This window comes from Equus asinus, chromosome 14 (genome assembly GCF_041296235.1).
Source record: "Equus asinus isolate D_3611 breed Donkey chromosome 14, EquAss-T2T_v2, whole genome shotgun sequence".
NCBI lineage: Eukaryota > Metazoa > Chordata > Mammalia > Perissodactyla > Equidae > Equus > Equus asinus.
Window position 1 is genome coordinate 44,399,787 of NC_091803.1, and position 26,636 is coordinate 44,426,422.

General features: G+C 41.6%; 1 protein-coding gene across 27 annotated transcripts in view; it reads right to left on the reverse strand.

Annotated features, from left to right (window-relative positions):
* RBFOX1 (RNA binding fox-1 homolog 1) overlaps nucleotides 1–26,636 on the reverse strand; it is a 1,969,097-nt gene that overhangs the window by 1,117,511 nt on the left and 824,950 nt on the right. For all 27 annotated transcript variants that reach the window (XR_011494338.1, XR_011494337.1, XM_070484972.1 and 24 more), the window contains one exon: nucleotides 23,601–23,663. Coding sequence is in view for 24 of the 27 variants with exons in the window: in XM_070484972.1 (XP_070341073.1) it covers nucleotides 23,601–23,663 (63 nt within the window). In the remaining 3 variants the exon portion in view is untranslated. The remainder of the gene's footprint in view (nucleotides 1–23,600; nucleotides 23,664–26,636) is intronic.

The following is a 26,636-nucleotide window of genomic DNA, read 5'->3' on the forward strand; positions in this document are numbered from 1 at the left end:
CAGCCAAGTGAATTCCACACTCAACTCATTGGCAAGGTGGAAGATGACAAAAAGTTTTATCTGTCTAGAGTCCTGAAGGGCACTTGCCTGTGTTATTCAGGCTGCTCTAAACCTGTCTGAAATTTAAGTCAAAATAAGGATGTGGTTGGTTCAGCCTCAGAGAGACAGAGGTTACTTCAGATATGAATTTGAAAGAGATGCCCACAACCCATGGCATTACATCAGTTCTCCGTGCCAACTGTTATTTTTTTCCAGGAAGAAACCAGCGGCAAGATCTGATAAAATCAGGAGTCAAATCTCAAGTTAAGAATCCCTTTTCAGGTGCTTGATTTCCAAATACAAGCAAATCTGCCTCTGCCCATCTCCATGCTGTGCAATGCACCACACAAGTGAAATCAGTTCTTCCCTTGTTCGCTTTTACTATGACACGTGTAGGGTTACAGCAGGGCAGAGAGCTCTCCCTTGACATGAGGGTGGCACCTGCCACATACAGCATGTTGACTATATTCTAGGCTCTGTGTTAAGTGCTTTTCATTGAAGCATCACATTTGATCCTTCAAGAACCATATGGTGTTGTTGATATCACCCCTCTTTTATAGATGGGGCAAGTGGGCAAGAAGGAGTAAAATAATTTGGCCAAGTTTGCACAGCTTCTAAATGTTGGAGGTAAAATTTGAATCTAGACGGTCTGACCCCATGCATGCCCTATATTTTATCACAAGGCAATCTCAGCTCCAACTGTGCTCAAAGCAAAGAGAAAGGACCTCAAACCACAGAGACAAATTCTTTAAGATATATCCCCACTCAGGGCACCCCCAGCTCGTCCCTCTTCCCTAGCCCCCAATTTAGGATAGCTAAAATGGATCAGTTGGTATGAATGGGCTGAGTTAGCTCCATCTTGCTCTTTTTTTTTTTTTAGGAATACCCAGAGAGGTCAGAGAAAAGTCCATTAAGGGGCACTGAAGACAAATCCCAAATAGAAGAGGTTCCCAACTTGGCTGAATATGAGAATCTCCCGAGGAACTTTTAAAAAAACACAAGTTTCCTGGGGCTATCCCGGATGTACTGAATCAGTAGGAGTGGGAGCTGGGATCTATAATTCATCCTGCTCTTTTGGCACGACCCTGAGAGGCACTTTTGCCTGCTTCCTTGCATTCCTGAGTGTACCGGGTTGGGATGCAAACTTGTCTTCCATCAAGCCTCTGTATGCTTTGCATAATCAAATGAGCTGTTGGAGGTCACCGAGGAACTAAACAGTGCTGATTAATTCAACATTCACTCATTCTTTCAACAAACAACTGCTGTTTAGTTAGAAGAATGGGCCAAGCAATCGCTGATGGACTGTGTCAATTTGGATGATTTTGAACACTGTCAGTGCATACTGTGAATACATCTTGGGATATTATTTGTGCCAACTTGTGTGTGAACATAGGGATATAATATTTATTGATACAAAGGGACATTTCGTTTCTCCTTGCTCTTAAGAGAAAGTTCAGTCTTTTTCACCTGACCCTCTCCTTGCCTCCTTTACCCAAATAACACCTATGCATATGCAAGAAGCTTTTTACCAGATGCCCCAGACCACCTTAAGACCCTCTGATTTACACTACACTGTCATAGGAAGTAATAATTTTCCTTCACAGCTTCTATCACATTTGTAATTAATTATCTGCACAAGTATTTGTTTAGTGTCTATTTTCAAGGGTAGACAATAAGCTACATGAGAAAGAACAGACATGCCTATTTGTTCACAGCTGCATCTTTAGTACTAAGCACAGTATTCAGCATATAGTAAGCCCTCAGTAAACATTAGCAGATAATGATGATGCTCGAGAATTAGAACCATCTACTATTATCCGTCTACATTACTATGACTTTACTATTCTACTCTCTTCATCACTTAACTTTATTCCAAGAAACTCTTGCCTGGGAATTTAAAAGTCCAAATAACTTTGCTGCTCATTTCAGGGACTTCTTGAAAGACCCATCAACTTTTCAGCAGAAAGCATCAAACAACTGCCTCCACCCCAAGACCCTCTGAACTCCTCATGCCAATATCCTTGCCTTGTTCTGTCCACCAATCCTAAACTACTGTATCATAATCCTGATCTACTTCTCAGCAAGTACCTGTACACAAAGACACCTTCGACACAATTCTAAATCCCAATAAAGATCCTGGACTTTGCCCGTCCCCAAGATGCTGCTAAGACTCTGTTGAAGTAGCTTGTCCTCTCCCTTAATTCAGTAAGGAGTGAACTCAGTTTCATGTTATTAGGAGGTTCTTCTGGTGATATGTGGGGGAAGCCAGCATTCGATGTGATTAATATCAACAATCTCAAGCCTCAGTTATGAAGTTATTGCAGCTCTCTGCTCAAATACCATATCCTCAAAGAGGCCTTCCTTGACACTGTTTAGACATCATCTAAAACACTGCCTTCTGGCCACTTCTATCCTCTCACCGTGCTTTCTTGTTCTTCAGAGCCTTTGTCACTATTTGGCATTATAATAAATATTCACTTACTTATTTGTCATATTCTGATCCATCTTCTAGAGTATAAGCTCCATGAAGGCAGGTACTCAGTTTTGTTCCCCAATGTATGATGTCTGCCACATCTAGGGACTCAGAGTGAAGAGAATGACAGAAGCTGCTTGCCTGGGTCTAAGTAAGGGGGTGGGGCATGGAGGGAGGCAAACAGGAGAGGCTTCCTATGTTCATAGTAACTTCATTTTTCAAATATCTCATCTCATTTTATCATCACGACACTCTAAATGTTGGCATATATTGTTCCCGTTTTACAGATGAAAGACCCAAGGCTCAGGAGGATTGCTTAAGATCAGGCAGTGCCTGCTCGAGAAGCAGGTTCTCCAATGACGGTGTCACCACACAAAGGGCACAATGTGCTCGCCGTGAGACAAAAGCCAATCGTCAAGAGGCAAGATGGTGGCAGAGAAAGGGCATTTTATTACAGCTTGCTAGCAAGAGGAAAGATGGCCAACTAATGTCCAAAAGAACCATCTTAATGGGGACCCACAATCTTGAAACAGTTATATAGGCCAGTGGGTTTAGGGGAGGGGTTAGGAATGTTGACCCTCTGCTCTTCCAGACTAGGAGTTGCCACACCAGATCTGTCAGTTTTGACTGCTGATGGCTATCAGCATAGACTCTCTGTTTGGGGGTCATCACATTCCTAAGGAACTCAAAAGAATGCAGTTATCGTCTTACCGCAGCTGGGAGGTATAGGCACTAGCAGGGGTCATAAAATCTACAGAACAGGTGGATCTCCCGGAGGGTGCAAATCCAGCTGGGTTAGTTAGTCAGAGGTCATTCAAAGTTACAACATGGGCTCTTTTCTACAATATGGCTTCCCTTATGTTAACCTTGTGTTGAACAGGTTTCAATGGTTTCCATGTTCTATGTCACCATTCCCTGGCACTGGGTACGGGAACTTGAGATTAAGAATGACTGACCACTTCCTTTCTCAGCAATCATGGGTACCCTGGAGAGGTCACTCCTCTAAAATTAAAATTACAGTGTGCTCAGTTGACATTTCTAACAGCCAGACACTGGCTGAAAACCTCCAGCAATTTACATTAGAAGAAGCATCTTCAATTCTCAGGGGATTGTGATTCTTATGAATGAAGACAAAGTTCAGATTCAGAGCAATCCTCAATCCAAAGGGAATCTTATGCACGGAAATAGAGAATGAATCCCCTGAAAGGACCGCAAAAGATGGCTGATCCGAATCACAAGATGAGTCCTGCTTTAAGATGTAGCATTAAAACGGACATACCTTTAAAAAAAATAGCTAGCCCTTCAGAAAACATTTTTCAAAAACTTGATACATTCTTTAGGCAGCATGGAAACACAAGTGCCTTTCTTTGGCAAAGATAACCCAGAAGGGATGAAAAAACAGAGGAAAGAAAAAGAGGATGGGAAATATGTTCCATTTCAGGAGAGATTAACAGGAGGCTGAATTATCCAGATAATTATCTCAATCCCCACTTTACTTTTTCAATGTGGAAAGAGCTTCACTGCAGACCATCTTGCTTTAACAACTGCTGAGCATAATTTAGGGGGAAAAAAAACCTACTAATGACCCTCCATTCAAAAGGTTTTAGAAGGAGCAGTGGGTGGCATATTTAAATGATAATGAAATACCACCAGGCTAGGGGAAGACACAGATTACCTGATAGGCAGAGTTTGAGTAAGAATGTCAAAAAATGAGAATAAGAATGAAAAGCCATTTTTTGTGAATTTATGATGAGATGATCTTTTGTGAAAAGAACAGAGTGGAAGAGGGGTATGAGACCTCAAGACAGACCAGGACTCATCTTCCCATCCTCCCACTAGGAAAGGTCACTTCTCCCTTTTGATGGGTGTTAAGTAAAATCCTTATCAGATAGAAATCACCATTAGATGTAGTTTTGCATCAAAACCAACCAGGGTCTTCTCCTAAAGGGAAGCGACAAACTTCAGGAAAATTATAAAGCTCCGAAAGTTTGCACATGTTCTGTATTCAAAGCACCTGATTTCATCAGATTTCTCATTAGAAACAAGTGTCCCCATCCAATGTCCCCATTAATGCAGGATAAAGCACTCCTCTCACACTGAATGAATACAAAATGTGAAGGTGATTAGCATAGACTACACCATGAGCAGCACATAACAGCCACAGACCTGATAAGGTTCCTATCTCCAAATCTGAAGACATGCACAGGAGAGATTTATCAAATACCAAACACATCTCTCAAAAGCATTTGGAGGAATAAATGTTATATTTGGAGGAGATAGACGGGAATGTGCCCTCTGCAGCCCAGATGTGTATACCTAACCCCCTACTGGACATCTATTTGATGCCACTCAGCAAAGGCAACCTTAATTCATTATCTCCTCTCCAACAGTGTCTCAAACTGGCCCCTCATACAGTCAGTGGCCTTCTTGATTAAAAAAAAAAAAAAAAGGGAAAACAGGATTTCTCATTTTTCCTTGTTCGTAATCTAATCTAGCCCTACTCTATGTCAATTCTACTCGTGGAATACGGCCAGGATTCATTTACATTAGCCCATCCCCACTGTGCCAGTCCTAGTCCAGACCATCACCATCTCTCACCAGGAGTCCTGCAACAGCTTCCCAACAGATCTCCCCATATGCATGCTTTCTCCTCATCCTCACATTGCATCAGACTGATTCTTTAAAATGCAAATAGATCACCATCACTCCACTGCAAAGAAAGGTTGGATAGTTTTCCAAATCCTCTTGAATCTAGCACAAAATCCTTAATATGCCATATGGTGGGCAGAATAAGGCCCCCTCTCAAAAAAAAAAAAAAAAAAGGTGTACACATGCTAATTCCTGGAGTCTGTGAATATTTTACGTTTCATGGTGAAGGAGATTCAGCTGCAGATGGAATTAAGGTTGCTAATCAGTTGACTTTAAGATGAGGAGATTATGCTGAATTATCTAGGTGGGTTCAGTGTAATCACAAGAATCCTTAAAAGCAGAGGAGAGAGGCAACCGAAGAGTCAGTGTCCCAGTGATTTGACGTGAAAAAGACTCAACCCATCATGGCTGGCTTTGAAGATGAAAGAGGGCCAGGCAAGGGCCAAGGAATGCGGGCAGCCTCTAGCAGCTGAAAAAGGCAAAGACGCGGATTCTCCCCCAGAACTTTCAGAAGGAACACAGCCCTATGGATACCTTGATTCTAGCCCAGTGAGACCCATTTTGGACTTGACCTTCAGAGAACTGTAAGATAATAAATTTGTATCTTAATCCACTGGGTTTGTGATCATTTAATACATCAGCAATAGGAAGCTCACATGCGCCCTACAATATTGGCCCTAAAGAGGGTGTACACCACCCAGCTCTGCAGCTTCATTGTGTACCACTTCCTGTTCACCCCTTGCCTTTTTTTCTTCTGGATTTTTCTAATGCTTGTGCTGCCACATGTTCCTCGAAGATGCTGTTTCCCCTCCTTTGAATACCCTTCTTTCCAGGCTCAGTCCTGCTTATAATTTAGGTCACAGGTGAGCAATGCCTGACCTTCCCACAACCCTAACCCTTCCTGACTCCTCACTGAGGGTGGTCAGATGCCCCTATTTCGTGATCCCTTAGCACCCCAACACTCATCACACCTGTTAGCACTTCTTCAAGTCCAGAGCAATCGACTCCTCCTGGTTTACACAGCACTCATCCTGGCTTTCATGGTTTTCGAATGAAAGTCCCACCTCTCAGGAAGCCCCTCATTCTGGGAAACCGAGACTGTCTGGTGACCCTATCAAGTCTGCCTTCTTCCTTAGCACAGGATCTGGTATACAGTAGGTACTCAATAAAATATTAAATTAATGAATGGATTTAATTTTTCTGTCATCTTTTTCTGCATAGAAACACACTTCTAGTCATATTCCCTTCTACCTAATCATCTAAGTTGGTCCCAGGCTGCTGTATCTTGGGTATTCCCCAAATATGTGATTATCCCAGCCTCCTAGAGCCATGCCCCACACACCATCCTTCCCAGTTGATCTTCCTTCATTCTCCTGTGTTATGAGAATGAGTTCTTGACTCAGTCATTCAAAGAAGAAAATCTGTATTGTGTACTTACCTCAAAAGCAACCATAAACGCTTTTCGAAAGATTTCTACAGAGTTAGAAATGTTCTGTGCTCTTGAAAATGAACATAAATGATAATAATGGTCACCATCTTTGAAAAGTTGGTTCTCTGGAGAAGAATGAACTTTTTAGGTCTCTTGGGTGCTATTTTGTGTCTTAAAAGCGGAATGAAATTGGAATTACATAGTTAGGTATCCTCTATAGGGGATTTCTAACCTTTGGAGTACTCTTTACAAGAGAGCAAGAACTTAGATTTCATCCAGTGACCAAGTTTCACAAAATTTTTTTGGTCCCAATGTTCAGTTGTATGAGAATTAGTCTTTGCTTTATCTGTATAAGGCTGTGGCCTTCAAACTTTAATATTAATGAAAAGTCAAGGTATGTGCCTGTTAAAAAGGCAGATTTCTGCCCAGGCACACTCCTGAAGTTTTTGTTTTAGGATCTATAAACTGGTCTTCTAGTATGTTGCTTCATGGATTGCCATGGACTTTAATAAACTTGAAAGAATGATAAGTTTTCAAAGTAGGAACATGGTGTAAACGATAGGTAGTCTTGATACAATCCCTTTAAAAGCTTATAATGATAGCTCAAAGAGAAAGCATGTGCATATTTGCGTGTTGGAATGGGAAGGCATTCAAGTGAGTGGGTAGAGATAACAACATATTCATAAAATGTAATATTTTATAATGAAGATGAAGAAATTTTTTATTGTCATTGCCAGATAATATTACCCAAGGGGATCTGATACGTGGAATAGAGATTTCCCGGATAAAAATGTCTAAAGTGTTGCCCACACCTCATATAGCATAAAAACAAAGTGTAAGAATCAAAATCTTGTTTTGCTGACCTTTTACGAAAATGCAACCCACTTGGTGAGTTGGCATGAATTGGAATTGAGATAAGAGCATGCTGTCTTCCCTATACAGACTAGCTGGTACCCAAAGGGTGTTGGCCCACCGGGAAGAAATAACAGATGTCTTTGTAGGGATACTCAAAAAGAGAGAGACAATTTCCTCTCAATGCAGGACCCTTTTTCTACGGTGTTCTCTGCTACTGTTACATTAAAACATTTTTCACAGGATGTTCTCGCAAAGAAGCATGGTGTCAAATGGTTATGTAGCCCTTCTTAAGACATTTATTAATTACAGAGGAAACGGAAACAATAAATGGACTGGCTGCTTTACAGCATGTGTCCTTTTAGCCTACATGCCTGCCTCTGCTGGGCAGTATGGAGGAAAGTAGTGGTCTGGAGCATACCCTGCTGATAGACTTAGTTTTGAATCACTTGTATTCACCCATTCACACACTTCAACTCCTTTATGATCTTCACTCCCTCAGCCGACAACATATATTCATAACCTCACACTATCATTTGCTCACATTTTAGGTTTGCTTCAGATCGGGTCACCCTGGTACAACCTTGGCTTTTCACAAAAATGGCAGTAATTCATATCCCTCCCCCAAGATTCAGTTCTAAGAAACCATCCCTGTTGGGAAGGCAGGATATGGACAAGACTCGGCATCACCATCTTGATTCTATACGCACCACTGAAGGAGACCATTAGACATCTTAGGACCGTCCTTCTTTGGTATTTTGGGGAGTGAGAGAAAGGGGATCAATGTGCCAGAGGATGCATTTCTTGAGAAATACTCAAGTTCATAATATGGATAAATATAAAACATTTCTAGAACATCCCTATGGAAAGAAATTATTGAGCAGTAAGAAATGCTGTACACTTTGGGTTTCAAAAAAAGAGTCATATTGAAAAATGCTCTTCTCAATGCAATTTTAAGTTCCTTTAGGATAGGGATTGTGTTGAAAGCTGCCCTTAATCACAAAAGAAACCTGGAACAGTGATTTGCACATAGTAGACTTTCAATAAATGATATTTATTGAATCTGACATTTATAGAACGATATAACTCTGACTAGGCTCCAAACAACTTTGAAATATTTCTTGTAGATCATTTTCACTCATGGGCTAAAGGATTTTCCACATCCTCTTTGACCTTCTGCAGCTACGCATCTGGTCTGGCTTTCACCGCTTCCTTACATTTGCATGGTATGTTCTGCTATGAAAACTGCTGTCACATTTACCGTATCATTTGATTTTCACACTAACTCCTTAGAGAATCTTATGGCTTTCATAGATGGGGAGACCGAGGCCGAGGGAAGTTTGGAACTGGCAAACGTCTCACGGAGAGCGTATTATGAGGCTGGCAATAGAGGACCAGTTTTAGACTCAAAATTCAGGCATCTATAAGTTATAAATCCAGTCCTCTGGCACATCATAATGTATTGGCTCTTTAGGAGGAGCTCTAAAGGTCAAATCCAGCTCTGACACTTACTACCTGTGGGTCTTGACTTCTCTGAGCCACAGTGTCCTTGTCTTCTTTCTTTTTTATTTATTTTTTTAAGGATTGGCACCTGGGCTAACAACTGTTGCCAATCTTTTTTTTCCCCGCTTTATCTCCCCAAACCCCCCTCCCCCCCCCACACACAGTTGTATATCTTAGTTGCAGGTCCCTCTAGTTGTGGGATATGGGACGCCACCTCAACGTGGCCTGACGAGTGGTGCCATGTCCATGCTGAGGTTCCGAACCCTGGGCCGCCACAGCAGAGTGCGTGAACTTAACCACATGGCCACAGAGCCGGCCCCTGTCCTTGTCTTCAAATGGGACTAAGGATAGGTAACAGTTATTGAGCCTTCTAACTTGCAGGTATCCATTTGTTGGTCCATTTTCCAGATAAGGAAATCAAGGCCCAAAGAGGTGAAGACGTTGCCAACTGTCAGAGGCTGGTTTCAAAGATGGCGGCTCAAGTCTACTGTTCATCGGCTCCCCTGCCCGGCTCACTGTCTCTCTTACCCACCGCTTGTGCTTATGGTGCACCTGGTAAACCAGGTGATACACGTGGAGTAATGATAGATACATAAAATATCACAATGCAGGTTATGTACTTTTATGACATATTTTCCATTTTTATTATTTATTTATTTATTTTTATATTTACTACATTTTTATTATGATTAATAAGGTCAGTTAAGGAACTGTCAGTCTCCCTAGATGCATTTGCCAACAGCACATCTCTGCAACTTCCTCACTCTGCTGGCTCTCTTCTCTGATAAAGCATCTGCTTAGAGAGATGCATGAAGGATACAATAGCACTCAGTGCCAAGACCTTCCACCTGAGGCCCATACAAATTCAAAAATGAGAATACCAACTTCAAAGCTGTCGTATTCCATTTGGAATCGCCTTTTCCTGAAATTAATGGAATCGAGTCTCCCTGTCTGCCCTGTGTATTTAATAGTATAATCTGCAGCAGAATCCAATAGCATAAATTGATTAAACCTCATCAAATAGTATTCCCTAAACAACTTTTCCTACAATTAAACCATTGTGTTGAAAAGGAATTCGGTTAGAAATACTAATGGGTATCCCCAAATGAACTATAACATTACTCCTGAGACTCTAGGATGGCATTGCTCCCTCTTGCTTGACAGTAACATGAAACAAAATCATCTTAATATTTATTCACCAAGTCAAGTAGATACAGTCTCCAGAAGCAAATAGCTCAGCCTCTCTGACCACAAGGGAAGATGTTCTCCCGTCCAGAGTAGAACTGTAAGATTTGGCACATGTGCCTCCATTCCCCATTCCTGTACCCCCGGAAGACATTGCTAATCAATCACAGCACTTTCCTGCTGAGCTCAGATGCGTTCTTCTCCACAAAACTACAGGGAGCCTCTACTCATCAGAATTGGCAGGCAAGAAGAAATCTATTTACTTGCCCTCTTTCTAGAGTCTTATTTCCCTAAGCCTAGACACAAGACTCCCTATGATCCAATCCAGATACCCAGACTAGAGAGTGCCAAACTCCATGGGATGTTGACTCTTATTTCTCAATATTCAATGACCATTCTGGTATATTCAGTTGACTTTTGATAAGACTACTTCTGCTGAGTGGCCGACAAGTTGTCCTTATCTTCCTCAGCACCGCTAGCCAGTATTTCTCAATAACCCTAAAGCAATACTTGCATTTCCTCTCAAAGTTCTTACTTACTTCTCTAATCAAGGCAAATCTATTCAACTGTTAAAATCTACCTCTAGAAAAGTCCTTTTGAGTCTAACCATTCCGTTTCCCACTCCCCCATTCTAAAACTATAAAACATAATCTTAATTCACTTTCATTTCTCTTTCACCCTCAGGGTATTAAGTACTCAGTTCCTTCTAAGAGTTAACATAGGGTGGGTTCTTTTATTTCTGCAGCAAATGAGGAAGTAGAAAATCATCTAGTGATATGAAAAATCACTTTTCTATTAATTGATAAATAGCAAAACTGATAGATGACATAGTATTTTTTTTAACTCTACAGGTTTCTAAGCAATCATTTATATATTTTAAAAGCCAAGTTATAATGCCTAGGAGATATAAACTTAAACATGTATAATGTATTTTAAAATTAATGTAACATATAGGAAAATATTTGTGTCCTTTTCTGTTTTTTTTCTCTAATTTAAAATTTTAAGAGTTTTCAGACGTGTAGAAATGACTGGACTCTTCCATAAAGAGAACTGTGAAAAATTAAGATGAAAAGCTAATGAAAAATCAGACAATGCCATAAAAGACTGTGAGACAATGGAGAAATTACGATGATAAAGAGAGATTTTTTTAAAACATCCTCAATAAAAAACAGACTAGAAATGGAGAAATCTCAGGACTAAAAAAACGGAAGTACGAGATGCAAAAAACAGCTTTAAACAATATACACAAATATACCCTAGCAAAGAGGTGTTGTAACATTGAGAACACTAGTGCCCGACACTGGAGTCAACAACAAAATACAGTGAACGCTTTTAGTATGATTTCAAACAACTACTAAGATCTATTAGAATGGCCCGTGCTTTATAAGCTACAGCTAATACATTGACTTGTATATCCTCTACAACTTTAATAGAAAGACGTAGGCATATTCAACAAGAGATTTATCTTTACAGGTTTTCCAACACCTATTTACTTTTCAGCATGGGTTATGCTGACTTACTCTTCTCTAAACATCTAGAATGTTCCAGATAATTCACTAAAATAGTAGACTCCTAAAAACCAAACGGCTAGTGAAGAGCATTTTCTCCACCCACCTTCCTGCCCAAATACTCCAATGCAGCCCTGAGAAGCGCTGACCAGCATCTCTGTGTGTGTTTGTGTGTGTGTACATGAAGACGTAATGGCACCCCATGCAGTGATATGAACATTTTATAAAGAAGAAAATTGATGATGTTCAGAGAAGTTAAGCAATTAACCACAGTCACAGATTCACCCATGTCCCTTATATTCAATGCTATTCCTGCTATCCCTAACAGTTTTAATGTAGCTCACAATTAATGTAGCTCACAATTGCTATTCAGCCTTTCTAAAACATGCCTGAAGCATTCGTATGTTCTGAAATCCTGACTCCCTATGGAGAGTGTAAAGTCTTATTTATGTCTTGCAATTATTTTTCCCCTTTAGTTTAGCTAAAATACCTCACACAGTGACAGGTACATAATAAGCACTCAGTAAATGCACCTTGATTGAATTTAGCTCATCCTGCTTTATACGTTGCCATAAAAGACTCTTAATATTGCTTTCATTTTCATAGCTATTGATTCAATTATTCTTCCTCAAATCTTAAATGAAGCAAGTCACCCCTCCTCCCAGGCATCCACATATTAGCGGTACCCTCATTCGTCTTCCATTTACATCCAACTAAACTAATTATTTTCCTGCTACCTCACACCCCATTGGTGTTACACAAACCGCTGAGATGGCCCTATCTCCTGCAGGCATCGCTTGTATCTTTTCAGCAGCCTGTTAGAACACAGGTGACAGAACTATTAGGGATGTCAGCCTTCAATGCATGAGGAACTTATGTAAAGCAAGCGGTGTCATTTGAGGTAAAACCGGTGACAGCAGCAAAGGGAAATGCAGGAGTCAACAGGACTGCCTCCAAGCAAACTGTAATAGGGGAGGAGGAAATTATTTACCCATTCCTGGGGCAAAAAATAAAAGCAAAAACAAAACAGCTTCATGATTCCTGCAGGACTCAGACTATACTTGGGATGGTCACTAACGCACTAAAGAGTTGAGCAAATGGTTGGATTTTATGCAATGTTGAATGGTGATGATGGCAGATGGATGGATGGAAGGAGGGAAGGAAGGAGGGAGGGAGGAAAGTGAAGAGAGAGGCATGGATGAATGTATGGATGGATGAATTAGATAGATAGATAGATAGGCAGATTGATAGGATCCTTAAACTTTTTTCTATCCCATAGCCACAACCCCACTTCAAGCCAATGCCATTCCTCCTTCCCAGACTATTTCAATACACCTCTGAACCGTTCTCCTTGCTTCCATTTTGCCTCCATCCAAGCCTTCTGTAATATAGTAACCAGAGTAATATTTTTAAAAGCCTAAGTATAATCATGTTCCTTACTCTTTCATATACTTTAATGGCGGCTCATGGCACTTAGCATAAAATCTGAAATCTGCCTCTTGATGGAATACTCTCCCCTGTCCACTCTTTCAACACCATCACATGCGCAAGTTCTGGCACTCCGTTCCAACCACACCTTCCTTTCATTCTTCAAAAACCCCAAATGTCTTGCCATAAGCCCAGAAACTTTTCCCTAGAATGTCTCAACTTAAATATCAATTCTTTGATCACCCAGATTAAATTTCCCTACTCTGCACAGACTCTTATCACATGCTGTGTGTTTATCTCACAGTACTACTACAGTTTGCAGTCATACATTTATTTGTATGATTGTTTGTCCAATATTTGTTTCCTCTGGAGAATAAAAGCCCCATGGGTGTGGGAAACTCCCTTGTCTTGTTTCTCACTGTGTCCCAGAGGCTAGAACCACGCCTGGCATAGAAGAACATTCGATGTATATTTGTTGAGTGAATGAAAGCATGGCTCCAGCCACCTGCTTGATACAACGAGAGAGCAATTCCTGGAGGGAAGAGATGAGGAAGAGGATCACAGGAATGGTGGGGCGCCAGCTCTGCTTCCTCACCTTTGACCGCCTCCCTGATCAAAGCTCTCACAGGGGGAACAGAGGGCTTGGTAAGCACTGTCAGTGACTTTGAGCTCAGCACCGTGAGGGTTGCTGAGGAGGATGCAAAGATGCACGCGGCTTTGTAGGAGGTCAGTGCAGATGTGGCACATCTTGTTTGCAGACTTGGCCTTAGGAAAGGAGCTTGCAACCTGTGTCAGCCACCACCATGCGGTGGAAGGACCATGTGCTCTGAATAATAAGGTCTTTTTTACCTTAGACTGAAATACTTATAATCCTTCTTTTACTTCTCCATCCTCATAATTCTTTATTAAAATATTTATTAGAATGAACATATATGAATAGTCATAGTATTAAACTATATATACATATATTATAATACATATATATATATAAAATCTCAAAGGCACAATTCAGTTTCTTGATTATTAGTCCTTCACCTCTGTTTTTGGGGTTTTTTTTCTCAGAATGAAACTTCAGTTGCAACCCAGTTGAAACCTTGATGGAGTGTCAAACCACTCTGAGGCTCCAGGCACATTGGGCATCAGAAGGATTTAGGGATGTGGCTCTTGGTGGCTCTCTGCCTTTACTAACAAGAGTCTTTTTTTAATGCATAGTCCCCGGTAACCAGAGAATGTTTCAGTCTTTATTTTCGTAGCGCAGTGTACTTCATGTGCCTCGTTCTTTCTTTGCATGGAGAAGAAGAGAAAGAGGAAGGAAAGCTCCATAGTAGAAGTCTATTTGTTAAAAATTATACAACTCATCAAGTTCATCTACTTTTTGGAGAAGTAGAATTATGAATACAACCTGGACATTAGCTGAGATCTTCAGGCACCACAGTCCTCAAATCCCTGTTGGAGCCCAAAGCCCTTGCCACTATTTCTCTGATGAAATGTACAGTCCTGTTGGTACTTTTGGCCCAGGATCCTGTATACGGAAAGAATTTAGTGCAGCGGTCAAGAGTGCGGACTCCAGCGTTGAGTCTGCCGGAGTTCAAACTCACTTCCACCTCTTGCATGCCATCTGACTTTGAGCAATCCAAGCAACCACTTAAAGTGTAAATCGGCAGTAATTAGCAGGACCTATCTCATTAGGTCATTATGAGGATGAAATGAGGTGATGCACATAAATGCCCAAAGCCCGGCCCCAAATCCCCACCACATTAGCTGTTATCTTCAGCATTGCTAAGGACAACACCTGTTTTCCACTGTGTGGACCCTGGGAGGAACTCGGCATTTCACATAACTTCCATCAAGAGCTCACTCTCGAAAATGTTTTAAATAGAAGCGTTTTGAAGGAAGAGGTTAAGTTGATTCTTGGGGGGCAGGGAATGGGGCAGACAGAGTGGAGGACAGGATTACGACAAAGTAAATGACTTCACATTGAACTTTTGTATTATCTGCTGATATCCTTGGGGCCCCTCCCCTCACATGGTTGTCAGCTTCCCACCCACTTTCTGGTCGGATCTTTGTGCCTCATTTCTTCTCCTCTCTTCTTCCTCATCAGAACCACAACGAAGTCTTCTCTAAAACAGAGCGGTATTTTTGCTACTATCTTTTGCTGAATTGAACACTGCCAAAGTTATGCTCTCAGTGGCCCACTCTCCATCCCAAAGGCTTCTCCCAAACAGACGCCCCTCTCCTCCCAAATGGAATTTTTATATAAACTTCAAAAGAAACCTATGGGTTGCTATTGTTGCCTTCATTATAGAAGAGGAATTTGGGGCTGAGAAAGGTTAAATAATTTTCCCAAGTTCGCAGAAGTGGGAAATAGAGAGCCAAGATGTGAATTCCCGTTTGTTTGTCTTAAAGTCTGTGCTTTTCCCACTAGAATAGTTGCCTCTTTTATTCAACTCTAAATGAACTATGAGGTGTGACCCATTGGATCAGCTTATTTGGCCTAGCAATGCATAACTTTTATGAACTTCTACCAACAGCATTTTCAGAGTGTATTGGAGTGTAGACCGAGAACACCGTGCATTGGATAGAGTTCTTGTACATGAATTTATGGACATAACAATGACACTAGGACTGGAGAACATCAGGCTCTGATTTCCAGAATCTCCAAACCCTTGTCAAGAAATAGCATGACATTCATCTTGAATCACTCAAAGGAAGAGGTTCTTCAATTACACTAGTCTCAGAAACAGTAACTGGTGCCAGAATACACGGATTCTGAAGCTCCTTTTTCCTTAAGGCATCATCATGTCAGAGAGCAATGGGTTATTTTCTAATCTGTCTTCTCCTTCTATTCTATGAGTTCCTTGAAGGTAAAGATTCAGTCTGACTCCTAGTTTCAACACCATTGCCTAGCTCCTCTTAAATATAATCTGAATTCTCATTCTTGGCAATTAAAACATAGGGAGCCAAGACTAAAAAGCCCCAAAGACAATGAGCTGGCTGTAAATTAACACCATCCATTTTAAAAATTATTTAGCAATATGCATCCAAAGTCATAAAGATGCTTATATCCTTTGACTGCATAATTCCTCTCAGGGGTGCTTATCCTCAGGAAGTTATCCCAAGGAAGAAAACTCTATAGATCCTGAGTAATTAACTCTGGCAATAATGGTGTTAGCGAAAAGAATGGGAAGCTTCTGGATATTCCATAATAAGGCAGTAAAATGTCACCCTGAAGATATATTCTGTAACCGTCAAAAATATGATTGCAGGGAGTGATAGAGCAACATGGAAAAAATGCTCAAGCTGAAACTGAAGGGAAGAAATTATAACACCAAATCACAAGCCCTCATGGCTCATATCTGGACAGGGAAACATGGGAAAGGAATTGAACTGGCTTCATGGCAGTGGTGCATGTTAGAACAATGCAGGTACAGGCAAACCTCGCCTACTCAACATCTTTAGAGAGCTGCTTGTGTGATAAGTTTAAAATGGGCACAAAGGAGGTCAGGGAGATCTTGGATTCTGTTCTGAAATGAAAGGTGCACTTGGAGCAGAGCCCCTGGGTGAGAGAGCCCAGCTTTGCATGCAAGACATGGAGATTCCCCTTCCCGGAGCCAGACCCGCACCGGCTGTGGTGTGCGATTACGTTCTCAGGCCATCTGCTCAGGGGCTGTGAAGGCAGCCGTGTGTCCTCCTGCCTGGATGCCGGGGAGGACACCGATCACTAGTCAATCTGCTTGAAATTGCCTCTGATGATTAGTGTGTAATGACTCAGGTAGGTCACGGCCAGGGACGTTTCTGTTATTAATGTGTTAGCAGCTGTAAATGGGCATTGATTCTGCACAGAGTGCAGGTTTATGGACTTGGTGGGGAGAGTCTGGCCCTGTGGAGTGTAAATGGTCATTGCTGGAGGAGGAAGCATCCTGCAAGGGCACTGTACTTCAGGGAAGGGTGGAGAAGGCCCAGGAGGAAGGCTAGCCAGCTCTGAAAGGAAAAAACCTGGCTTGGGAAGATGGAAGAGAGGAATTTACATGTAACAGGGATGTCGCTTGGCTCTCTCCCACATCTGAGATGGATCTAATCATATTCTTGCATTCTAAGGCCCAACAGAGACTCCTCTCTATGATTGACTAGTCCATGATATTTAATACAACACAGATTGTTTGTTTAAATTTTATCTTACAATTCATCATGAACTCAGAGCCCCATGTCTGTCTATTCACTGTAATATCCCTAGCACTGAGCAAAAACCCAACAGTCATTTTTCTATAGTTATATGTAAATGAATGAAGGAATGATGACATCACCAGCGTAAGAATGTTGACATAGCAATGCCATAACACCCTGAGCTGGAATGGACCACAATACAGTTTTTCGAGATAATTTATCCTTTTTAAATAGAGGGACTGAGGTCTAATGAGTTATTCAACTTGCCAATGCGCATATGCATGCACACACACACATAAGTCAGTAGAAGAGGAGATTACTTCTCGGTTATGCAGTTGTTCTGAATAACAACAACAGTAATCATGGTCCCTATTTATTTAGTGCTGACTGTATGCCAGGAACAGAGTTGGGATTGGTACTTTCCGAGGCAAGAATCCTCATTTGCGGAAATAATAACCTGAATTCAAAAGAAACTAGCCACATGTTTAAAAAACATATTCCGGCTGTCAGCACTTGGAGAAAGCGTATCATTTTGCTTTGGAGCTTCTCAAAAGTTGAAGAAACTCATAGACTTCTCCATCTGCAAAAACCAGTTTCCTTGTTTCCATAACTTATTAACCAGCCATTTTGGATTTTGTCTGTCCTTTGCAATTTCCAGCCATTGCTACAGGGTCACCACTGTCTTAAATAAACAACTTCACCTTACAACATAGAGCAGAAACAGCAGGTAGATCTAATTTTTGGCTTAAGTAAAGGGATTTCACAGAAACCCCAAGTCACTGTTTTCTTGAGGTCATCCAGCTGGGTACCGATGAGTAATTAGGATGAATACAGATATTTCACCTCTTAAGTGCTGAAGCCAATATAAGAGGTGACAGGCAAAATCTGCTTATGTTTCCTCTAAGTCTCTAATGCGACCCATGAGTGTGGATCCAACTGTGTCAATATCCATTTATTAATACAGTTAAGAGAAAGCAGAATGTCAGTACTGTATTAGTCCCAAACCTACTTGGTACATTTTCTTGTCCAGGACACAACAGGCTCATTTCTGCCCACAGGTGGGGCCGAGGAGAGGCCACTGCTGGTCAGCACTCATCCATCCCTGCCTTGCTGAGATGAGCATACCTCCTCCAGCCTTCTCTTCTATGGCCTAGTTTCTGTCTTTTTCGTTATTCACTGAATTCCAAGCTGGAAGGGGCCCTAAGTACAGATCATTCCAGTTCAATTCGTTATTATTTTTTTTTAAGGAGGAAAACTAAGTCAGATTGGTCAAATATGTTGTTAAGTTTCATGTGATCAATTTACAAAGCCAGGACACTAGCCTGGCTCTCTTGATTTTTCAAAGATTGATCAAGATTGGGAGGAGGACTGGGGGATTAGGGATGACAGAGAATGGTTTCAAAATACAAGCAGCGTGATCACCTTTCACAGCATTAATCCATGCAACTCGAGAATTCATTCAAAATGAGCACGTGCTTGTCACTTCTTTGGGTTTTAGGGCTAGAACTGTAAGTGAGACAGACACACGTCATGCCTTCAGAGATCCTCCAGTCCAATGGAGGAGACAGATATACAAGCAATAAATAAGATAATCTGAATGCACGACGAGTGCTGAGGCAGATTTAAGCTGGGTAAAATGACGAAGAATAACAAGGCAGACAGTGGGGTGCCACTTTAGGCTTCTCTCTTCTTTATCCACAGTCCTTAAGTTCTGCTATCATAAAAACCTCCCTTATAACTTCCATTCCTTATGATCTTCCTCTGTTCTCACAATAAAGGAGCAGAAGGAAATGTTTTTCTTCTATTTATCTGCCTACACTCTCTCAGCTCCCATTTTCACATACTTATCAAACCAAAAAGATGCCCTGAGTTCCTATTCCCCCTAGAAGAGAGGAGGTAGGGGAGAAGAATTTCACAGAGCTCTTGTATGCAACAGCTTAGGAGAGACAAAGAGATACACATACGAAACGTGTGAACAAGGATGCACAGAGGTGGTTGGTGCTTGGTCAAGCATCAAAACAAATGGGAAGGTCAGTGAAAGTTACCAAGACGAGGACATCATTTTTTGTCCTTTAGACCAGCGGGCTCTAAATGCAATTGGCATGAGACCCACCCTGGGTTTGGTCATTGATGAAATTAACGCTCTCACTTCACTCCTGTTCTTGCTTTCTCTCCCTCTTTGTATTCCAACTGATCTCTGACCTTTGCCATTTCCAGCCAAGCTGCTGAGGTTTTTAACTCCAGAGAATTCTACCTCCTTGGATGACAATCATTGCTCTTTATCTTTCTGTTCACCTTACACTGTTCTGCTCTTGCCTGCTCCACTGAGCTCCAGTTTCTAAAAATATTATCATGGGGTTAACCTCCTACACGGAAAAGAGATTTAGTATTTTCTTCATGCTACAAGGGGAAATCAAGGAATGGAAGTACACAGGGAAAACTTCATTCATCAGGAGGGTCTTAACAGAGCTCTATACAGAAGTGTTGACTAAGAGAATAGGGAAGGGTATCACCTGGTGGTGAGACCAAGGGTAGCAAATGCTTGGAGATGGGAAATCAACACATTTAGAAGTCAAGAGATTAACTCTTAGAGAGAAGGCTAAGTCTTAGATAAGAACTAGCTTATTGAACAAGTAATTAGGTGGTATTCAAGTGTCGGGAACGTTAGTCCTTCAAAATGCAGGATGTAACCCAGGGGAAGATGGCTTTAGGTGTGAATACCACTTTAGGAAGACTTCACAGCCAGGGGAGGAAGGAGTACCGGAGGGATATGCCAAGAGAAAAGATGGAAAGAAGGCTTTGAGAAGGCCCAGATCAAAGACTTCCTCCTCTTTTGGTGGTGGATAAAGAACAAGGCGAGGGCTGGAATGTCTGAAGCTTGGGACTAGGGCACCTGGGGAGCGAATGGCGTCCACAGGTGAGTGAGTGGGGTTGGTCTGATTTTAAGATGAGGCATTTGGAGTCAGAAGTGACAGCCAGAAGGAAGTGAAGATGTGTAGTAATCTCTGTTGCATACGGCACTGGAATTCAGTGATAGATCTGGAGGCTGTTGTTCCGGGTGTATCAAGCAACAAAGCAGAGGCAGAAACTTTGAAAGAGATTGAGTGGGAAATAGAGGACAAGAAAACAGCCGTCAGAGAGACCCAGACTGGCCTCCTGTCTAATGTCAATTCTGTTTCTCTCACTTACATAACACTCCATAAGAAGGTGAGATGCATCCTCCACTCTATTCATGCTCCCATCTCCCCACGTGTTTGCCCATCAGTGTCCCCAACAAGTACTGATTGCCTGCTATGGCCAGTTCTTCAGCAGATGCAATATATACTATCTAACAACCAGCATAGGACAGGCACCACCCTGCTAGAATGGACACATGCTGTGGCATTGGAGGATGGTGCTGGAGGATCTTGATGTCTGGATCAAGGGTCCATGTGGGGGGATAAGGCATATGGAAGTGCAGGAGGTTGAAGAAAATTAGGGGCTTGGGTCAGCAGAATTTTACAACCCGTGTCTCCACTTATCTACACCAGGTGAGTATCAGCCTGGATATAAAGATGGGCAATTCACACCTGGCCACGGGAATTCATAGGGCCTCTAGTCTGGAGCTACCCTGTCCAATGTGGTAGGTTGTTACTAGCCACATGATGCTGTTTAGATTTAAATTACTTAAAAATAAATAAAATGATAAACTTAGTTCCTCAGCTGCAATAGCCACATTTCAGGGGTCATACCTGGCTAGTGGTTACCATACTGGACAGCACAGACGAAGAATATTCCCGTCACAATAGAAAGTTTTATCGGACAGCACTAGGCTGAGGAATAAGACAAACATTATGTTAATTTTTGCTCAATTAATTAATTACAATTTTCACACAGCATGCCATAAAAATGTAACCTGACAGAGACAGGGGTCAAAGAAAGGCTTCCACTGGAAGTTAAATTTACAAGTTGTAGGAAATTACTCTGAGGCTGAGGTTCAACCAATGCCTGCTCCACCAGCCTCCTGCAGCTTTCCTTTGTGCATACAGATTGCAAAGGGATGTGGAGAGCTAGAATCCTACACAGATGCTGGGTCATGGGAGCGAACTCCCTGCATGATGTTCACCAGCCAATCTGTCCAAAGGGCCCCAATGCCGATGGAACATTCTGGAAAAAATTAAACAACAAAAGATAACCAACCTTTGAAAGCAGGAAAGGGACACTGATTTTTCTGAAGCCACTGGAGACATCAAAATCCTGACTCACACCAGGGAAGATGTTAGACACAATATCAGTCCAAGAGTGATGTTAGACACAACCAAACGGTAACTGCAGAGTCATTGTTCCCGGTAAAATCTCCTGAGGGACTGGAGCAGATTTCTAAACTATGATGTCCTAGGCGTGTTATTGGTCAAGAGGACACCAGGCACATGGCCAGTGTAGATACCAGATCATCTGCTGGTAACCAAGCAACCTCCCAGAGCGCCATTTTTGTTCTAGAGGAAGTGACCTCTCGGCCCCAGAAGCTGCCTGAGGCTCACTGTGCCAGAGCAGCTGTGATCTCAAGGAAAGCACCGAAATCTATTACGCACACAGAGCTTAGGCAGCCACTCTAAATATCCCCAATGAGGAGTTTTTTCATTTCTTCCTTTTTAATTTTTTTTTTTGAGTTATCAAATATCTGCACACTGGTTTAAAGCAGCAAATTAATAAATTTTTTCCCTTTAGACTGTAATTGTAGATATGGAAATACCATATCCGAAGACAAATTAACATGAGTTCCTTACAACACTGTACTAATTATCTCAGAAACCAGAGCCTCCCCTAGGTTAGAAACTAAAGCCCCAATCCAGGGTTGGAACGTAAATTTCTTTCTGACAAGCAGTCATTTGTTCCATGTTGAGAAAGTAGAGAGAAAGCGGGGGAAGGCCCCACGTAATCTGAAAAACCCATCTTTGAAACCTTCCTTCTTCCCGCCTTCCCTTGCATGTTCCAGCACCACAAAGGCATCTAGGAGAACGAGACTGCTTACAACAGGAAAAGGCAAAGTAACATGCATATTTAACTTTATGCCAAATAGATTTGAACAGACTTCACGCCAAACAGCCCCCTCCTTTTCCCTTACAAAACTTCGCAATTTTCAGGAAATGCTATAGCCTGAACTTCAAAGGCATTAAAAAATAGATGTGGCATGTAGGGAATTAGACATGAAATTTCCTTTATTATTGGGAACAAAAGATGTAAGTCTAATCTTCTGTGTGACACAAGCCTTATCTGAGCAGGGTTACGCTAAGTCATTCCGATGTAGCGAACAGCGAATGCACCATCTTTTTATTTCTCCCTGCCTCCTCCGCTGCCTTCTATCCATTCGCATGTGCAAATTCCACAGCAATAAGGAGAGTCTCGCAATACCACCAAAGGCAAGAGAATTCCCTTTGATCAGCCTCTTCCAGGCCTGGAGTCCCACAGCCTCCAATTCTACCTGCCCCTTTACGATATTTGATGCATCAAATTATACTCCACCACTCAGAAGCAGAATATGTTAAGAAATTCTGAAACTAACGAAGGAGGCTACATCCTAAAAAAATAAATATTTCTTTTAGTTAGTCTTTTGAATTTTTGATGTTTGTTGTTAAATTATTACAGATTTATTCATAAAACAAGGTGTTTGCCAAGAAAACTATTGCAGAGGAGAGCTGATATCAGAGATTTTATGGGGTTCTGTGCTCCACCACCACTACCCCAACTGCTAATGTATCCTAAAACGTAAGAGTTGGGGAAATTGGACAAAATGTTGCTAGCTTCACCAAAAATAAAGTCCTTATGTGCAATGAGAAAAGCAGACAGCGGAAAATGCTTACTTGCTAAAAACAAATGAAATTTCTAAAGTGTACCCCAGCATCGTAAAGTACAGAATTCCTTCTTTGCAGTAGTTTTTATATAGTAATCACGTATTCTGGCTCAAACAGAGCAAAATGAACTGTTCTTAAATGCTTCAAGAAATATGCAGTCTCACGCACTGTTGTGTTTGCTGGCATTTCTTTCTACTTTGCAAGGTCGTGTGGCTGGTACTGGGGGATAAAATGTTCCCTAGTGAGAAACGATTAAGAAACAACAACAACACAAAGTACATTCTATTTACCCCCCAGCCAGTAGCAGTAGGGTTAACCCATCGACACTCCCACACATGTCCTGTGTTCATTGCAGGGTTCTACCTAGCAAACTCTTTTCCCCTCTGAATCCAACACAGTAGTGCAGAAAAGAAAGACACAAGAAGGCAGCAAGGTGTTTGTGAGAACCTGAGGCCTGCAGAAGAGAGCTTTCCATAGTGAACGTGATGGAAGAAATGGATGTGTTTATGTAATGAATTTTCAAAAGTGGTCGCACTTACTGAATGCTGAGTCCGATCAAGGAAGCTGTAAGTTCCACTCGCATGAGTTCTTTGGGTAGTTTCCTAGGGAAGAAGAGAGAGGAATACTTTAGGACGGAGGAATATGTTCTCGAATTGTGTCTGCATCCTCTTTGTCAAGGTCATATCTGGTTAACCTCTAAATCAGGTTCTTGACTATATGGTGAATTGAACAGTGATGATGGTGATCATGATGGCAAAAATGATTAAGATTAAGTCTTTAAATATATTTTCAGGGGCTGGCCCCGTGGCTGAGTAGCTAAGTTCGCGCGCTCCGCTGCAGGCAGCCCAGTGTTTCGTTGGTTCGAATCCTGGGCGCGGACATGGCACTGCTCATCAAACCACGCTGAGGCAGCGTCCCACATGCCACAACTAGAAGAATATACCACAAAGAAGAACATACAACTATGTACCAGGGGGCTTTGGGGAGAAAAAGGAAAAAAATAAAATCTTTAAAAATATATATATATATTTGCATTGAATCCTTTCACACTCCAGTTAGGAAGGTGTTACTGTTTTCTCTATTTCAGAAGAGGAAACTGAGGCTCTGACAGCTCATATAACTTGCACAAAGTACACATGTAGGTAGTGGAACCTGGATTTCAACTTGGGCAAGTGGACACCAAGTTTGGAACCACTCTGCTATTCTCTTGTCTTACGCAGTGAGCTCTTTGCCACAGGATGTGTCCAAGGAAATATGGGAGGCCGATCCTTCAGAGATATCATTGTAGATTTTCCTGCACAAGAAATCAACTCTAACCTTCCTTTCAACTTTAGAACTCCAAGAATCTGCAATGCTCAATTCTGCAACAGCTAAAGTTCAAAGTGACTTCATTTTGCAATGAATAAAATTATGATACAAGATGCCCCATCAATAGCCAATTTCATAAACTTGGCTATCATCACCCAATCAGGACTAAGATTCATGTTCATTAATATTTAAATAAAGCAAATGTCACCTGAACTGCAAATGGCCATTATAATCTCATATAATTCAGTGAGTTGGTGGGACGTCATCTCCAACCAGAAAAATCAAGATTTACTATTAGATTCGAAAGACTTACCTGGTACCCTGTACTCAAGAGAGTTGACCCTGACCTGTCCCTCTCTGGGAGAAACTTAAGTAGCAGAGATGGGACTGGTTTGCAGGGTTCTAGAATCCTGAGCCAGCGCTCTTTCAATCACTCCTACAAACTAGTGATATGACTTACACCCAGACACAACGCAATTGACAAGCTTCAGAGCTTAAATTATAAACCTTATTTGCAGATAAATGTTTAGAAAATATGCCCCCTTTCTTAGTTTGATGCACCATTTTTGTTTTAACTTCACATTTGGTGAGGCCACTGGTGTTGATAAATCAGAACCTCTGAGAACATCAAGTGGTTCCAAAATATTGGAAAGAGAGACCTGTGTATACGCAGCTCTGAAGTGGCAAGGATAGTGGTGATGGTGCTCATTCTTTCTTCCTCCCTGCCTCCCTCCCTTCCTTCCTTCCATCCATCCATTCCAGTCACTCCATAGCTCCACTACTTACTAGCTTTGTGACCACGGGCAAGTCACCTAACCTTTCTTTTCTCAGCTTCCTCATCTGTAAATTAGGAATAAACACAGTACCTAACTCAATGAATTGAGATAAGTATTGAAAGTTAATATTTGTAAAAGACTTAACATTGTCCCTGATGCAAAGGCAATGCTGTTTAGAAGCTTATTATTTATTAAGCGCATTTTTCTGACAGGCACTGTCTTCTTGGTGCCTAAAGTCCAGTGGGGAAGATGGACCTTGGTCAGGGATGTTGGGGAAGGCTTTGCCAAGGAAGTGGCAATGGAGCTGAGATCTAAGAGATGAGAAGAATGTAACCAGATGAAGCAGAAGAACCTGATTTTGGAAGAAGAGTTAGGACAGTTAGGAAATGAATAGTCAAAGACATGGTTATCTTCTATAAATTTTCAGTATGCCTCAGCTGGAGAATTACCTGTGTCCTGATAATAAGAATAATAATAATAATAGTTTTATCAAACCCAAAGTACATTCCACGCTGTGTATCAAAATCTACATGCATCCTCTTATTTATTACAAATAATGATAACTCCTATGGTCAGGTTCCAACCTTCTTCACCCCTGCCCCTTCTCCTCTCTAGTCACATCCTCCAGCCCCTAATTCACTCACTCACACACTCACATACTCTAAGATCCAGCTAACTGAACTGCTTACAAAACACAGGCACCGTTACACTTCTAACCTTTGGTCACATCTTTCTTCCTGAATTGCCCTTCACCTGGCCCAGTCTGAACTCATTCTCCAAAGCCCACCCAAGTGTGAACTTCTCTCTGTAGCTTTCACTGACCCATCCAGCTGGACTGAATTTTATCCTGGGGCCCTGTGACCTTTCACACATCCCTCTGTCAGAACAAGAATCATACACTCTCTCCAACCCATTGTAGATTTGGCTTGCCCAGGCTGTGAACTCTTGGAGCGCAAGGACAATGTTTTATTCAACTCAGTAGCCTTGTCTTCTGGCACAGCGCCCAGCCACTTAGCCACCGCTTACCAGATTGGATAGCATAAGAAGCATTTGTCATTGACCCAAAGTGTTACAGCACCAAGGAAGGGCACTGGACCTCATTCCAGAAAGAGGTTTTCTCTGAGCATCATGGCCTCCTCTGGTATCCCCATACTTGGTATCCAGGTGATAATGTTAATTTCATGTCCATGTCAGTTTTATGCCCCCACCTTTATACCTGTTTTTAATCCAGCCTGCAGTTGAAATGAATTTTATAACCCCCTCTTTACATTAATAAGAATCTGTCATATCCTTTAGGTGGATTGTTTTGTAAGGAACAAACAAAGGCTGAGAACCATTGTTACAAGGTGAGAATAGAAATGGTCATTAGCAATGGCACCAGATAGCAAGAACAATCTAAGATGCTCTCTAGAGTTCCAGAGGAGTGATGTAGTTTAAAAAAAAAAGAAAGAAAAAACTAAGATTGTCCTGAGTTTGCAATTACTCTTGCAA